The sequence below is a fragment of the Podarcis pityusensis genome, assembly GCF_964106645.2.
Source record: "Podarcis pityusensis genome assembly, chromosome: 11".
NCBI lineage: Eukaryota > Metazoa > Chordata > Lepidosauria > Squamata > Lacertidae > Podarcis > Podarcis pityusensis.
Window position 1 is genome coordinate 60,128,386 of NC_138036.1, and position 17,490 is coordinate 60,145,875.

The window sequence follows — 17,490 nt, forward strand, 5'->3', positions numbered from 1 at the left end:
CTTTCCCCAATAGCCATTCATAGGAAAGAGTAGGGCTAGTAAGGGCCGCATAGTTTAAAGTCATTATTTTTTAAAATTATCAATTATATTCTGCAGTAAAGTATTTGTTTAAACAAGCCATTTATTTTTATTGTCTGCTTAGAAATAGTAATGATTACTTAAAGCTATTTACAAGGAGGGTGTTGCAGAAAGGAACCCCAAAAGTAACCTAGCCCAACCCCCTGCAGTGCAGGAATCTCAACTGAAGCATCCAGGACAGATGGCCACCCGACCTCTGCTTAAAATTCTCTAATGAAGGAAAATCCACCACCTTCCAAGGGAGTCCATTCCACCGTCAAACAGCTCTTACCATCAGAAAGGTCTTTCTGATATTTAGTTGGAATCTCCTTTCTTGTCATTTGAAGCCATTGGTTCAAGTCCTTCGCTCCAGAGCAGGAGAAAACAGACTTGCTGCCTCTTCCATGTGACAGCCCTTGAGTTATTGGAAGATGGCTATTTATCTCCTCCTTTAAAGCAGGCAGGTGTCTGCTTACCTCCTCTCTTCCTATCTTGGGCTGCAGGTTCCTCTTTACATCATTTACCGTATTTTTCGGACCATAGGACGCACTTTTTCCCCTCCAAAAATGAAGGGGAAATGTGTGTGCGTCCTATGGAGCGAATGCAGACTCCTCAGCTTCAGCGATAGCAATGCGAAGCCTCCGAAGCCTGCGCTCCGGAGGCTTCGCGTTGCTTCCGCTGAAGCCAGGAGAGTCTGCTCTTTGAGGCTGGCGGTGGGGGAAAGCAGCGCTTCCCCCATCGCCAGCCCCAGAGGATGGGGGGCAGCGGGAAGGCGCGCGACGCCTTGCCGCTACCCTCCAACCCGGCTTCGAGGCTGGCGGTGGGGAAAGCAGCGCTTCCCCCATCGCCAGCCCCAGAGGATGGGGGGCAGCGGGAAGGCGCGCGACGCCTTGCCGCTACCCTCCAACCCGGCTTCGAGGCTGGCGGTGGGGAAAGCAGCGCTTCCCCCATCGCCAGCCCCAGAGGATGGGGGGCAGCGGGAAGGCGCGCGACGCCTTGCCGCTACCCTCCAACCCGGCTTCGAGGCTGGCGGTGGGGAAAGCAGCGCTTCCCCCATCGCCAGCCCCAGAGGATGGGGGGCAGCGGGAAGGCGCGCGACGCCTTGCCGCTACCCTCCAACCCGGCTTCGAGGCTGGCGGTGGGGAAAGCAGCGCTTCCCCCATCGCCAGCCCCAGAGGATGGGGGGCAGCGGGAAGGCGCGCGACGCCTTGCCGCTACCCTCCAACCCGGCTTCGAGGCTGGCGGTGGGGAAAGCAGCGCTTCCCCCATCGCCAGCCCCAGAGGATGGGGGGCAGCGGGAAGGCGCGCGACGCCCTCCCGCTACTCTCCAACCCTCCTGCGGGCTTTTGCGGGAGATGGGGGAATTCCCCCACCTCCCGCAAAAGCAGGCAAAAGCCGCGCGCTCTTTAAAGGGGCTCCGCGGCTTTTCTAGGAGGTGGGGGAATTCCCCCACCTCCTAGAAAAGCCCGCAGGAGCCACGCACCCTTTAAAGAGCGAGCGGCTCTTGGGGGCTTTTCCCCAAGGAGGGAGAAGGGACTGACTGGCCGAGTCAGTCCCTTCTCCCTCCTGCGGGCTTTTGGGGGAGATGGGGGAATTCCCCCACCTCCCGCAAAAGCCCGCAAAAGCCTCGTGCTCTTTAAAGGGGCTCCGCGGCTTCTGCTGGCTTTTCTAGGAGGTGGGGGAATTCCCCCACCTCCTAGAAAAGCCTGCAGGAGCCGCGCACCCTTTAAAGAGCGCGCCGCTCTTGGGGGCTTTTCCCCGAGGAGGGAGAAGGGACTGACTGGCCGTTTCAGTCCCTTCTCTCTCGTGGTCGAAAAGCCCGCAGGAGTCGCGCGGGGCTCCTGTGGGCTTTTGCGGGCTTTTGCGGGAGGTTGGGGAATTCCGCCACCTCCCGCAAAAGCAGGGAGAAGGTCTTGGAGTAGCGGACAGGCTGCGTGCAGCCTGTCCGCTGCTCCCAAAGCTGCGGGGGGGAAATAATATTTTTTTCCTTGATTTCCCCCCCTGAAAACTAGGTGCGTCCTATGGGCCGGTGCGTCCTATAGTCCGAAAAATACGGTATCCTGTTATCACCAGGTTGGGCATCACTTTCCTTTTGGGTGAAGACCAGAGGCAAAGTAGGTGTTGAGTAGTTCCACCTTCTCTTTGTCACCAAATAGCCATTGTCTCCACACAATGGACCTACCACTTGTTTGCTCTTCCTCTTGCTTTGAACATAGCTGAATAAACCTTTTAAAACTATTTTTAACCTGTCTTGTAAGCCTGAGCTCATTCTGAACTTTAGCCTGCCTGACTTTCACCCTACAACTGTTGGCTACTTGTGTATACTCCTTTGTGATTTCCCCTTTCTTCCATTTCTTACATGCGCCCTTCTTAAATCTTAGCTCATCTGTAAGCTCCATATGCAACCACACCAGCTTCCTTAGATGCCCCCCTCTTTTCTTGTTGGTATTTGGGTCTTCAATATTTCACCTTTAAGAGACTCCCATCCATCTTGGACTCCCTTCTCCCGGAGTATTTCTGGCCATGGGATCTCCCCCAGTAGCTCGTTAAGCTTTTAGAAATTGGCCTTCCAGAGTGCCTGTCTGACTACACTCGGCTTTCCCTTTCCTCTGTATCATGAAATGCAGAAGGACATGATAACTTCCACTTTGACAGTCAGTTCCTCCATGTTGATGAGGACCAGGTCTAAGATAGATGATCCTCTTGTTTCTTCCACCTTCTGGAAAATGAAATTGTCAGCAAGGCAATTGAGGATTTTTTCTGAATACAAAGTCTGGATCCAACCCCATAGTCATCTATGTATTCTGTACTCTAGGCATCTTGTATTGATATCAAAATGTCTCATAATAAGCATTGTTTTGATTAAGAAATAAAAAGACAATTCTGATACAGAGTGAGGGACTCAAGTAATCTCTCTGTCCTGCAAGACTGCATCCTTCTGCATTCTTTCAGTGCAAAATAAATTGTAAATGTGGGTTCTTTTTCTTCCCCCCAGTTTAGTATAATACACAAATGTTTTTAGTTGAACTGTGTAATGCTTACAATACAATCTAATCAGCATACTTCTGTATAAATATTTTTTTTATCTGCTGTCATAGGCATGACAGGTTTAGTGTTTGAATTACAAGTGAACAAATCTTGCATTCCTTAATGATACTGTTTCATTTTTGCATTCCATTCATTTAATTTATGTTTTGGTGCAATGTTAGGCACTCCTCTTCCTATCATCATGAGCCATACAATTAATAAGAGAAGTGGAACGATTAATTTCCTTGCATTTACCGGTAAGTGCCATTAAAAAACAACCAGTTCTGCACAATCTTTTAAGGAACCAAAAGACAGTAATTTTTGTCGAATTTATAGGGTTTCTCCCCAGATGAAATGTGCCAGTCTGTAGCCTGGGAAACAATCAAATACATAATTTCCAATATCAGAGTGTTTCAAGAGTTATGCAAAAAATTTTAGATTTATTGTAACGTTAGCTTTGTTCCATTTGTGGCGGACATGGGCAGAAACCTCCAGGTTAGGTTATTTCAACACATTATATGTAGGGCTGCCTTTGAAGATGCTTTGGAAACTTCAACTGGTGCAGAATTTGGCAGCCAGGTTGATCACAGGGGCAAGATGGGTTGAGCATATAATGCCAATCCTGTCCCAACTGCACTGGCTACCAATTAGTTCCCGGGCCCAATTCCAAGTGCTGCTTTTGATTTATAAAGTCTTAAATGGCTCAGGACCACAATACCTCAAAGGCTGCCTCTTCCCATATGAACCTACTTGGACTCTGCAATCATCAACAGAGGCACTTCTTTGTGTGCCTCCTCCACAAGAGGCCCAGAGGGGAGCAACACAAGAACAGGCCTTTTCTGCGGTGGCTCCCCATTTGTGGAATGCTCTCCCCAGGGAGATTTGGCTGGTGCCTACATTATGTACCCATGTGGTGTAGTGGTTAGGAGCGGTAGACTCGTAATCTGGTGAACAGGGTTCGATTCCCTGCTCTTCCTCTTGCAGCTGCTGGGTGACCTTGGGCCAGTCACACTTCTCTGAAGTCTCTCAGCCTCACCTCACAGAGTGCTTGTTGTAGGGGAGGAAGGGAAAGGAGAATGTTAGCCGCTTTGAGACTCCTTCGGGTAGTGATAAAGCGGGATATCAAATCCAAACTCTTATACCTTCAGGTGCCAGGCGAAAATGTTCCTTTTCAGCCAGGCCTTTGGCTGATTGACATCTGATGCAGACTCTCTAAGAGTCCCTACTTTCCAGGGGTGTCCCTGATTTAAAGAAGCCATCCGATTTCTCATTTGATCCCAGAATGTCCCACTTTTCCTGACGATGTCTCTATTTTCATTGGAGAAATATTGGAGGGTATGGAGTTATCTGACCCCGAGCCGTTTGAAGGCAATCCTGTTGGAAGCTGCCCAGAGTGGCTGGGGCAACCCAGTAAGATGTGTGGGGTTATAAATGGTAAGATTATCTTTATGGAATGGGACGTCCCTATTTTCATCAGAGAAATGTTGGAGGGTACGCTGATGCCCTTTTAAATGTGTTTGTGGTTTGTGTTTTTATTTTGTCTTTGTATTTATTATCTATTTTGTGTTTTTATCTTGTATTTTTATGTTGTGAACCACCCAGAGATCTACAGATGAAGGACATTATACAAATTTAATAAATAAAAATGAACATTTACACAGAATGGTATTTGCAGCGACTTCCATGAGAAATGCGCTTTAATGCATACTAGGAAACATTAAAAAGCCGAGAGACCTAATAAATTTGGTGGCAATATACCCTGAAAATGGAGACTAGTGAGAGATAAATCCATCACAAAATGAATTTCAGTGCAAACTATAATCCACCGCAGCAAGTAATATCATGAAAGCTCATTCCAGTATGGTTAACTATTTAAATATAAATACATCTCTCTTAATAACAGTACATAATTTAACAGATTGGCAAGATATTTGGGGCTAATGGCATGATTAACATACTTGTGTGTAATTGCTTGATGACTCCCAGGTGAATGTATTCTACTTCATCTCAATTAAAAGTGAAATAGAAGGAAGTGACCTGAAAGCTCTGTCTGTGCTGCAGATTAGTGACACCAGCCATCAAATTAGGAACATGCATGTATGAATTGGAACTTTTGCCTGACCTGTTTCTTTTACATTTGTATCATAGCTGGATGAATGGGATGACTTTTGCCTCATGTGGAACAACCCAAAAGATAGAGCCATAGAGTGACACCCACAAGTAAGGCTTCTCTCCTCTCCTCCAGGCTGCCCCGGAGGGTTGGGGGGCCTCCTGGAGCAGATTGGAGGGCCCAGGAAGCAGCAGGAAGGAGAGGAATGGGTGTTCCTGTCATGTCTGTTGGTGCCATATCAAGTCATGGCCACGGTTATGTAGGGGCTGCATAAGAGCAACGCATTATCTAATCTAAACCCCAGTATTCCCAACAAAACAGTGAAAACAAAGAACACAGGCTATGGGTGGGGAAGCTAAACCTTATACAGTGGTACCTCGGGTTAAGTACTTAATTCGTTCTGGAGGTCTGTTCTTAACCTGAAACTGTTCTTAACCTGAAGCACCACTTTAGCTAATGGGGCCTCCCGCTGCCGCTGCGCCCCCGGAGCACGATTTGTGTTCTCATCCTGAAGCAAAGTTCTTAACCCGAGGTACTATTTCTGGGTTAGCGGAGTCTGTAACCTGAAGCGTCTGTAACCTGAAGCGTATGTAACCCGAGGTACCACTGTATTGCATTGGAGCATGCATATTTATTGGATGGAATTCAATGTTGTGCTATGTTGAATGTCCCATCTGCAGAAGCATATCAGCTTGCCAGATGGAATGATTCCTCCTTCCCCACTGTTCTGGGTATTCTCCCGAGCACAACAGGGAATTTCAGGGGACAATGGGGTTGCCAGTCTGCCAGTTGCATATGGAGCTCTGAACCATTGTAACCCATTCCAACTCTTTTTAGCATTGTGTCACACAAAATAAGTAGACTAACAGTGAAGTGAATAAAGATATGTCAAATTAAGAAGACACCAAGTCATTTTGTTCCATGCTTAGAGTGGTGGTCTTCTTCATTAAAGAGGACTATAAGTTGGACATTCAGCTCAGGTGTTTCGTGTACTAGAAATGTATCATGAGCCTTAGGGACAATATAATATAATAATAAGAGAACAGGAGGAAGCAATTATATTCAAACTATATTTGAAAAAATTCTGTGTGGATATAGACAGCCATTTACCAAGGTGCTAATTTAGGGTAGTATACACATAATTACTTGATAAGCTGAATGCCATCTCCTCCTTCAAAGCAGTAAGTATTCCACATCCACCCACACTCACATACAATGGTTGCAAATATATCTATTGTAAATGGCTGTCTGTATCATTCAGGTGAGATTCTGAGTGTGCAGGAAAGACAAAGTGACACATAATCTAACTAAAGGTTATCTAAAGGAGTAACTTTCATCATCATACTCCAGTTCATCTACTTCATCATCTTCTAGAAGTCCATATTTAAATTTGCGATAGACTGTGCCATCTTGGCCCATATAAACAATATCATCGTCATCATCGTCATCATCATCTTCATCCCGGTCCTTGTATTCAATCACTTGATCTTCATAATAACTGGTGCCCTGGTAGTGGTTGCTTTTGAGAGAGGCAAGTGCCTTTGCATTATCTCCCAGCTTTTCATATCCACCTTGCTTTACTGGCTTGGGCTTGGCCCGTGATCTTCTCCATATGAAAACAGGAGCTCCAATGGCAAGGAGCAACAAAATGAGTACGGCAATAACCAAAGCTGCAGCTTTGCCTTTCAGTCCCTCTGGCAAGTTAGCGATGCGTAATATACATTCATCTGAAAAACAAAGCCTTCATATATATACACATATATACACACAAGCACATATGCATGCACGTGCGTTTTTAAAAGTGGAAACAAATTTTAGGATAAGGATGAAGAAGCTTTTCCACCCAGTTTTGAATTCATCACTAACAACTGATTTGTTCATGCACACAAAGATATAAACATGAATTTCTCTCTTCACACTCACACAAGGCCACCACTGCCAATACTAGTTTTGGTTACAATCGTAACCCTGCTTGCTTGGGAGTAATCCCTAACTCAATAGGACTTAATTTTGTGTAGGCATAGTTAGGAACAAACGACACTAGAGAATCAGCAGGTGAATTCCCATTGATAAAACACCTGAAGAAATTTTGAGGTGTATTTATATTTTTTTTTTCATGCATAATTTTTATTAATTTGCATAATACAAAATACAAAAAACAAAATATAAAAGTTCGATTCTCATTTTCACAGGTTTTTAAGTATGACTTCCTTCAACCTTTCCACAAATCATCCGTAATAATCTTTTATAAAAGTTCGCATTTCTTAATTTGTAATGCCATTAATCATTCTAGTTCTTCCATTTCTCTTTAGACAATACTCTTTTCTTTTTACAGAGCTCCTTTAAAGCCCACTAGCGTTATCTGTCCATCACTTAAATTTTCCAGATATTTCGTAAAACTTTCCCAATCCTTAATGAACCTCTGGTCTTTTGAATATCTAATTTTCCCTGTCATCTTATCCATCTCCGCATAATCTAATAGTTTTGCTCTCCATTCCTCAATTGTCGGTAGGCCCTCTGATTTCCAATTTTGAGCTAATAAGACTCTTGCTGCCGTTGTTGCATACTGGAACAGCTTGTGATCTTTCTTTTTTATCTCCCTTCCTACCAATCCCAACAGAAAAGCCTCGGGTTTTTTAACAAAAGTATATCTTAGAATTTTCTTCATTTCGTTATATACACTCTCCCAGAACCCTTTAACCTTTTGGCATTCCCACCACATATGGTAGAAGGTCCCCTCCCTTTCCTTGCACTTCCAGCATTTATTGAAATTTTGAGGTGTATTTATAGTGTCTGCTGCTAATCCTCTGTGACACAAAGCTTTGTCCATTAACAAAGAGAACCAGTAGGGCACAGGAGTATTGTGTTACGACCAATGCATGTAATAGATGCACCTCTAAGGTGGTAAATCTGGATTTTACCACTGCAGTCTGCTGATTTAATTTCACACTGCAATTCTTCACAGGACTTGGATACAGGAGGGGGAGCAGGAAGGAAGAGAAGAAGGAGAAGCTACTGTGTACAAGACCATTAAACATTTCCCATCAACCCTTTCTGCTCATTATTACCTTGCGTTTTACTGCAGTCACAGCACTCCTGAGTTTGCACAAGTTCAGAACTCTTACAGCATGGCACACAACGATTTTCATCCAGGTAGATCTCCATGTTAAGATGGCATTCTGTACAGTTGAAGGGACCAGGCCCCTTACACTGCATGCAAGTGTCATGACATTTTTCACATCTTGCTGGGTGCTCCTTAAAGTCAGAAACACAGGAAGAAACTTTGACTTTGACTCTATAAGGTGAAACCTACCATACAATATGAAACTGTCTGGTCCCAAACAAAAAGTGTACATGCACCAGGCCAGGTGGCTTTCCTATAGCCCTTTTTAAAAAGCCAGAATCCTGCTGATAAAGCTGTTTAGCTAGGAAGAAGGAGCAGGGAGGACTAAATGCAGCTATTGAATAGCCAATCAGAAATATTTCACCTTTAAAAAATCTGCATGTGTGTAGTTCTGCCTGTTGCATGGGCTAGGGAATCATGCACACTGTACCTATTTGTCCAGTTCTTTATCCAGTTCCTTATTCCTTGCAATGCCATCTTGACTGCGAGTCCTGCAAGACCTGCTCCTGCCTTTTTCCATTTGGCTTGGAAGAGCAGAGCCCTGACTGACTCCAGCTACAAAGGTGAAGCTGCTGAACAGACACTTGGGCTGCGGTGTTGTTTAGGGTTCTTTTTTGGGGTGGGGGTTGTTGTTGCTGTTTTTTGTATCTTTATTTTTGAACTTGTGATTTATGTGGAAATTGTTCAGTTTGGTTGTGTATTTTTTAATGTTTTGTTTATTGTATATTACTACTTTTGTTACATTGTAGTTATGTGTGTTTTTCATGTTGTAAGCTGCTTTGAGCATGGTTTGAACTGTGACAAGGCAGCATACAAATAAAATTATGTATGTATGTATGTATGTACCTGTGCAGAAGCTTATTTACATGCATGTGCTGCATGTAGCTGGATCAGGGCCCCTGATAACCTTGGGAAGCTGGACCATGGGATCAGGCTAGAGATAACTGTTCTTATTTGTTATCACAGAATCACAGAGCTGGAAGGAACCCTGCAATGCAGGAATCTTTTTGCCCAACATGGGGCTCGATCCCTTAACCCTGAGATTAAGAGTCCCATGCTCTACCAACTGTTATTTTGTTTCAGCATGCAAAGATTTGGCCAGCAAGTTCTGCTTGTTTAGTGACACAAAGATCTCTTTGCTGTGCTTCTGTCTACCTTAATCATGGTCTTCTCACAATGGGTTGTAGATAGCCAACTAAGTCATACTTAGATATTTTCTAGAAGCACCATTGATGCAGCAAGTCCTTTTATCTGTATTACAGGATTGTACTCTGTTCTTAAATCTAATCTTGCTCCTCCATTAGTTGCTTCATATATGAGAATAAGCGAGTAGGAAAAAAATATGACAGCGCAATGGGTGCTGGTAATAATTTGTAACAAGGAGAGAACGGGAAGTTAATGTATGGATCGCTTGGTGAAATGTTTCACAATCACTAGTTTAATGTAACAATGCCAGTGAAGGGGTGTGTGTCTGTTTTTCTTTGTCGGTTGGTGTATGAAGTACCTCTGAGGTTTTGTATTCTCCTAGCAAGCATTCTGAGTTGCAGATTCCAGCAGCGAAATGGTAGCTCCATACACAGGATGTGCAGAAGAGGGGTCCTTTCCCTTAAAACAACAAATAAAATCACTTAAAAAAGGTAAGTAATAGAAAATCACCCAACTTGTAGTTCAGTAGTCTTCAGTCTTTGCAGTCCTTTAGGCCAAACAGATAATCGGGAGCTCATTTCATCTTATTATTTTGTAAGCTGGTGCTGCGCTTGGTGCTGCACCTTAGATCAGGCAGCAACACAGTAGTGTGTCCCGACTCACCAGTTGAAGACCAGTGGTTTTTCATTTAATTAACAAAGTAAATAGAGTAAAATAAGCAGGTTGCAGTGTTTGATCCCTAAAAGCTTAAGCTGATTTTGAAACAAAACCATTCTAGAGGTATCTTGTCTAGGCTCCAGTTAAATAATTCAACTATTACAATATCAGTTTCAGACACCCCCCCTTCCCCTCCATAATTACACCTGGGGAATTGTGGTTGTCTTATCAGCCAGCCCTCGGGTCTGCAGCTGCTGAATGCCAGGTTAGCTCTGAGAAAGACTTCCCTCATCCATGGTCTGATTGTGGGTGAAGAGGCCAGTCTGACCTGTATCACTGAAACCTGGGTGGGTGAGCAGGGTGGAGTTGGTCTCACCCAGCTGTACCTATCTGGGTACTATTATCAGGGCAGACCTGAGGGCCAGGGAGGGGGAGTTGCTGTGCTCCGTAGAAATCCCCCCCCCTCCCAGGCTCTCTGTCCACTTGCAGGGGAATCTAGTGTGTGTGTTCCTGGCTTTGGGCAATCAGGATACATTAGCGATTCTGCTGCTGACAGAGCTGGTCTCAGAGGCAGTGCTGAGGACCCCCAGACTGATAGTTTTGGGGTGCTTCAACTTCCATGCCGACATTGCCAAGGCAACTGGTCCTGGGGTGGCTGAGGACTTAATGGTTGCCGCAGTGACCATCGGGCTGCCCCAACATGTCATCAGCCCATGTGACAGGCCACACTCTGCCCTTGTTTTCTTAGTTAGGCAGGAAGAGGGTGATCTGAAAGTGGAGGAACTTGACATCAGTCCCTTGTGGTGGTCAGATCACTTTCTGTTGAGATTTAGGCTTTCAGCACCTTTCCCCCTCTACAGAGGCAGGGGACCTACTAGGGACCTACTAGGATGGTTCAGCCTTGGAAGCTGATGGATCCAATGGGTTTCCAGATGGCTCTGGGGAATTTTCTGGTGAAGCCCCATCTGACCTCTGATGGATGACACTATCATCCCTGAGCTCCCCCTCCTGCTTCGTGGAGCCTGTTTGGTATACTTCAGAGCTTAGACGAGGAAACAAGCTGAGAGACATATCAAATGCAAGTGAAAGAAAACTCCAGTTAAATGCAATAGAACACTGGTGAGGGCTCATCATTGAGCCTACCTAGTGGCAGTGAAGGCAGCAAAGAAGAAAAAGACTTTGTGAATGCAGAAGCATATAGTGTGGTATCTTACCATTGCAAGTACGGCAGGTTGGATGGCACCGCTCACAGCTGCCTGCATCACGATCAGCATAGTAATTTTCAGGACAGGAAATGTGACATTCATTTTTGTAGTGAAGCAGGAATAAATCTTTATCACAGGACAGACAGTCTGTAGATTCTGGTCCCATACACTTCTTGCAACTTTTGTGACACCTCTCACAAGAGCCAGTAGAATTGTCTGCATAGTACCTGAAACAGACAAACAAAGCACACAAGGATTCTAGAGAAGGGTAATGTCTCTTGATTCTCTTTGCATTTTGAAAATCTGAATTGTTAACAGATGCTGGGTGTTTGTGCTTTGTAATAGCCATGAAGTTCTAACATGAAAATGAGTGAAAGGGGAATCTCGCAAAAGAAAAAGGGAGTGTGTGTTTGGTATTATTGCTATGCACCTTGATCATTTTGGCAAGGATCGCTCATAAATTTAGTCTCACTATCTTGGCATTCACTGTTATGCTACAGCCAGCAGTTCTGAAAGAGTTCCAACTTATAAACTAAACCTTCTTTTCGGGGAGTTGCAATATTAGTAAATATTGGTAAAAATATCTTCCCCTTTCCTCTTGGGTGTTAGTTGATAGGAACATTAACGATCATTTAGATTCAGTATGCCAGAACATCCTCAGGCTACACTCCTCAATTCTAAGGGAATTATGTTACAGTTTAGCATAGCTCCTATCCAATAGAGCTTTTTAACTTGAGACCTAATGTCTTACCCAGTTGTACAAATTGATACACATCCCTTTTCTTGCTTGTACCAGCCTGGTGGGCAGGACAGGCACTGTCTGCTGTGCTTCCCATTGCAAGTCTCACAAGTCCTGTGGCAAGTGTGGCATTGGCCTTCATCCCTGTCCATATAATATCCATCTGGACAGACTTCAACACAGGTTCCATCTGCAGAGAGAACAGCACCAAATTACAGACAGGCAGCATTCCCTTTTTGCACTGCAATAAGAAACATCAACTCAGCTGTGCTTGGGGATACTGAAAGAGTCTTACAAAAACCAATTCTTTCTCATTTTCACTTGTAACTCAGGAAAAGGTTATGGAAATCCTATGGCGGAGTTGCCAGGCACTATCACATGAATGTCAGTGGCAAGCTGGTGTTAAGGTGCAAGGAGTAACTGGTTTGGAAAAGTCAGTTGCCTAGATAAACTCTACTGGAAGATTCCCATTAGCAGAAGGTTTGAGACTCTCATGATCTGATCCAGAGCACTTGCCCACTTTGCATGTTTCCCAATCTCCTTGAATTGATTAGACAGCTCTGTGCAAGTTGCTTACTTTTGTGTTTACGTGATTTGAGTCATTCACAGAATAACTTAAATACAGAAGACAAAGAAACAGAAGATGACAAAGAAGGATACAACCTTGGGAAAGGGGCAATGCTTACTGAGAAGAAGCATATCTTGGGGACAGCTGAAACACTGATCTTCGGCAGGGCCTGTACATTCCAAACACTTCCTGTGACAAGGCCTGCATGCTCTGGTATATCCATCATAGAACTCAGTGCTGGAACAGCCTTGGGGCATCTCACACAGGCCTGAAGTAGTCATCAACAGACCTTCTGCACAGGTAAGGCAGCCAGTGGAAGAAGAACAGGTCTGACATGTCCTGTCACAGTCTGAAATGTGAAGAATCACAACTATTTGTTCAAGGCTCTTACAAGTCCCAGATGGCTACCTGGCTCCTTTTAGTCTATTTATACAGTTAACTGTCAATCTCTAGCTTTACCTATTGCAACTGTTTTTGCATCCATATCTGTCCTTTTCATAGAATGCATGCTGTACCAGGGATCACGTTACATTTATTCCCACTGCACTGGGTGGGCACTGTACTAAGAACAGGCACCCACAGCCAACACAGAATTAACACCAACTGATTGATAGGTGGTTGTGGTTTTGGGGGAAATTGCTTTAGGGACCAAATTGGACACCACCGGGGGTCCATAAGTCAAGCAATCCCCACCTCTGGGGTAAACTTGCCTATAAGAAGTGTGTGCACATGTGTGTGTGTGGGGGGGGGACGGGGACGATGACGACAAATAAGCCTCTAATTAGTTAAATTGTTGCATCCATACCAGTGGAACATCGATGTCTTCTGGCAGGGAATTACTGATCAAAATGACTTCTGACCTCTGCCTCTGAATTGAAAAACATACCTTTACAGATGTCAGTCTCTTCTTCATTATAAGTGCCATCTGGACAATTTGAAAAACATTCACCATTGTATAGATAAAAGGAACAATCAGTGCAGTCATTGGAATCTGGTCCATCACATTTTTTGCAGTCTTTATGGCAGGGGAAACAGCGGTTGGAGTCAGCAAAGAAGTCAGGTGGGCAATAACGTAAACAATTCCCGTTGTGCAGGTGAAATGGTGGAATGCACACTTTTGAGAAAGAGGAGAATATATCAGGATATGCAAAAGAATACAAAATAGCACAGTGTGCTCTTGAATGTGCTATGAACTCTCCCCTTCCTCTGTCCTACGTTTTGCTGGCTGCAACAAAACTAAAAACCATTGCCACAGCCATGTCTCAACAAGAGCTTTTCTCTTCTTGCTATCTGCCGCTTAAGTCAACAGGCTCTCACCCCTCCCTAATCAGAATACAGCGATTTTCTTTCAGACTATATTAGAGTGGCATGATCCAAAACTCTAGTCATATCTGCATGTTTTTGTAAAAGTCTTTGCAGTATTGAAGTGAGGCACCAAATTTACACAAGCCGCTTGGTTCTTGGGTGGACCCCACACAGATATGCTAGCTAGGAATAGCTGTCCAGGGAGATTCTGTCTAGATCAGAATGTACTGGTCCACAAGGCAGAAATATGTCAGACCTGAGTAAGCACCAATCTATTTCTCCCAGCACATTATTCCCATGCTTTTGGTTTTGTCTCAAAACCCCAAAATGGAAGAGCATTAAGCACGCCCCCCCTGCATTTCTAAATAGGCATTCATTTAACGACCTGGGTCAGTGCCATACTGCTGATTCTCTGCAGTACCTTTACATGAGCTCTTGATAATGCATTCCTGACACATCTCAGGGCAATCTCTACAAATGCCATCATCAGCAAAGTGGTTCTCTGAGCAGGCAAGTTTACATTCTGTTTGTTCTAGGAGAAAAGGACTTTCACAGGACAGACATCTGGAGGCATTTCCTTCACACGTTTTACAAGGGCTGTCGCACTCTCTGCAGGCCCCATCTTTAGTGAAAAAGCCCCTAAAGTAGAAGCAAAGAATAAAAAAAGATCAAGCAGCAGAACATGCTGTAAATTCTCAGAGAATTAGAAAAGGCTGTTTGGGGTGAGCTGAGGGCTTTAAGAAAGCGTTCCCAGTAGACATGGCTTTGTGCACCATATGGCCTTAGATCTTGAGGTGTCAGGTCATCTTTTCTCCACTAATATACAGTATTATGCAGCCTATAGGACTCTATGGCTGCAATCCTATCCACACAAGGCCTGAAGCACAAGGACTCATTTGCAATTGAATGGCACAGCTAAAAAAAGGAAATAGAGGACTCCACTCACATTATAAAACTCTTCAGTGAACTTTAACTGTTTAACTGTTTAACCTGCTGTACAAATAGTAGTTTGGCATAAAATGTCATTTGGCTGTAATTATGCACGTGTTGTCTAAACATTAGCTTCTGGGTTAGGATGGGATACTTCATTATTTATCTATATGTATGTTGAAACAATTGTAATAATAATTTTTTTTTTTTAATACAGTGTATTCCATTGGGAGTGTATCCATTACATTAAAAAACCCACAACACTGTTGATGGAAAGACTGAGGAAGGAAATGGTTGCTTACCCAGTCCTGGGGTGGACGGCAGTTGTGGCCCATTGCATCAGGTCCTGACCCCTCAGAGCAATGCTGGGCTGGGCAGCTGGCAGTTAGAAAATCCCCATGCCAGCCAATGGGAAGGGCAGGAGTTTCCACCATTTCATGGGGGGGGGGTGTGAAGTGGTGCCTCACCCCCATCTCGGAACCACGCGGTCACAGGGGTACCTCCTTAGAGGGGTCTAGGTGGAAGGGGCATCTGTGTAGACCTGCGATGGAACCTGAATCCCACGCTTGACCCTGCCATGTGTCAGCCCTGCAGAGCTGGCACCTATGGACTAGGCCTTGCTTCCTGGGGAGGGGTCACTGTGAGTATTTCTCAGTGCATTTCTCAGCACCCTCATTTGCAAATTGGCAATTGTTCTGAAACATTCAGGTCATTATGCAGCTTTCTACAACCAGAAGGATTAGATCCATTTTGTGTCACAGAAAATACGGAGGTGAGAACAACATAGAAGTCTGTGAAGGAAAGCTGCATGTCTGCACAGATTAATATACATGGAAACGTACTTGGGACACTCCTGCAAGCATTTGCCTTTGTGCAAATAGCGTGGTATGTCTGCATCGGAGTGACACTCGCAACGTCTTGTCTTCACATTTCCCAAAGTTCCTCGTGGGCAAGTGCGGATACAAGACTTGCCAAAAAGAAATCTCTCTGAAAATAATGGAACAGGCAAACATGTTTTGAAAGACATTTGCATGACATTTTGGAAATTCCAACTAATTCAGGAATTAATGGAGAGTTTCCATTACAATGCAGAAAAAGGTGGAATGAGAATTAGGATGCTTTTTTGTAAGTAAGTAAGTAAGTAAGTAAGTAAGTAAATAAATAATGTTATGTTTTAATGAATTCTTAACTGTATGTTCTCCACTCATGCATAAAGCCTATCTTTAAACAATAGCATTTTTTTCTAGCATTAGCTGAAATCTATGAGAATATACGAAAACCTCTTGATAATGGCAATGTGTAGCAACAAAGAAGATAAATGCTGTTACCTTGGGGACATGAAGTGCATGTGCTGGCAGTTTTCTCACAGGTTTGGCATGAAGGATCACATGGCTCAAACTGAGTAGTTGTTGCTGTATTAGGAGATAAGGAGGAAATGAGTTAATAATGTCACTTTATATATTTGTGGGCATGCGTGCCCAGAATACATGGTTCCAGATATGATTATTTAGTATCATTTAGATAATAAAGGGAAATAAATGCAAATCTTGCTGAGATGATGAGACTTTCACCTTGACTGGAGATATTGCCCATAGTAACACAGAATATGAATGAAATAAGGGGTGGGAACAATGTCTACTAATCAGCAATGTCTACTAATCAACAAGGCAGCATCCATCTAGATTTCTGTTAATTACTTAATTCACTTTTTGCAACTGAAATCCTAATTTTAAAATGTGCAGAAATATACAAGCCACAGTGGCCTTCTACCTATTGCAACCCTATTATAACAGTTTTCATGCCCTCCAAAATTTCTCTGATGAAAATAAGGACGTCCTATAACAACAATATTTATATCCCACCCATTTGCCAGGGTTGCCCAGCCACTCTGGGCTTCTTCCAACATATAAAAAGCACAATAAAACAGTTGCTGCCACTGTGGCAGCAGGAGCAGGCAAATGCATTCCTTGGAGGCTGGATCTGCTGCTCATGGGGATTCTGCTGCCTGAGGCGGTCGCCTCACCTTGCCTCATGGGTGAGCCAGCCCTGCAAATCAGGTTCTGTGCAGCTGATAATTGTCCTCACTTTGCTGAAGGGAACTGATGATCCAAGTCTGCTCACAATGCCAGCTTGAGAACATCAGAGAGTAACGATGCACCACCGTGGTGTCTATTGTACATGAAACATTGCCTAATCATGTGTCCCTACAAAGGACTAGCCTGTGACAGTGACTTTTTGTTACCTGAAGTGAAAGGCAATATGATACCTCCTTCCCATTCTACGTGCAAAAACCAGCTGGGCTGGCAGCTTGATCTTCTTTAGAACTCTGGCAGTACAATAGCATTCTTCATTACACCTGAGGCAGTAAGCTGGTTAAAGGCTCAGGACAGGCCATGGGGTAAGCAGAGCTCTTTTGTACAACAGAGGGGAATGACTAGGGCAGTCAGAGGAGGAAGGAAAGAGGGACAGGGGCCAGTGTTGCCCGCAGCACCCCTGAGCATCATTCAAGGCACCCCAGGGTGCTACAGCACACGGGTTGAAAACCATTGAACTATGGAGCTCAGGAGAAACAGAAGGAGTCCAGCTGCTGACCGCCCCCACATCTACTGGCTGAGGCAGCTT

General features: G+C 44.3%; 1 protein-coding gene across 1 annotated transcript in view; it reads right to left on the reverse strand.

Annotated features, from left to right (window-relative positions):
• Positions 1–5,965: 5,965 nt before the first annotated feature.
• Positions 5,966–17,490, reverse strand: part of LOC308457907 (proprotein convertase subtilisin/kexin type 5-like) — a gene marked incomplete at its 5' end in the record, with an annotated part of 51,129 nt that continues 39,604 nt past the window's right edge. The window contains 10 exons of the mRNA XM_080972127.1: positions 5,966–6,921; positions 8,263–8,449; positions 9,823–9,923; positions 11,336–11,553; positions 12,078–12,255; positions 12,752–12,982; positions 13,520–13,747; positions 14,360–14,577; positions 15,711–15,855; positions 16,197–16,280. Of these exons, the coding sequence (XP_080828253.1) occupies positions 6,509–6,921; positions 8,263–8,449; positions 9,823–9,923; positions 11,336–11,553; positions 12,078–12,255; positions 12,752–12,982; positions 13,520–13,747; positions 14,360–14,577; positions 15,711–15,855; positions 16,197–16,280 (2,003 nt within the window). The 3' untranslated portion in view covers positions 5,966–6,508. The remainder of the gene's footprint in view (positions 6,922–8,262; positions 8,450–9,822; positions 9,924–11,335; positions 11,554–12,077; positions 12,256–12,751; positions 12,983–13,519; positions 13,748–14,359; positions 14,578–15,710; positions 15,856–16,196; positions 16,281–17,490) is intronic.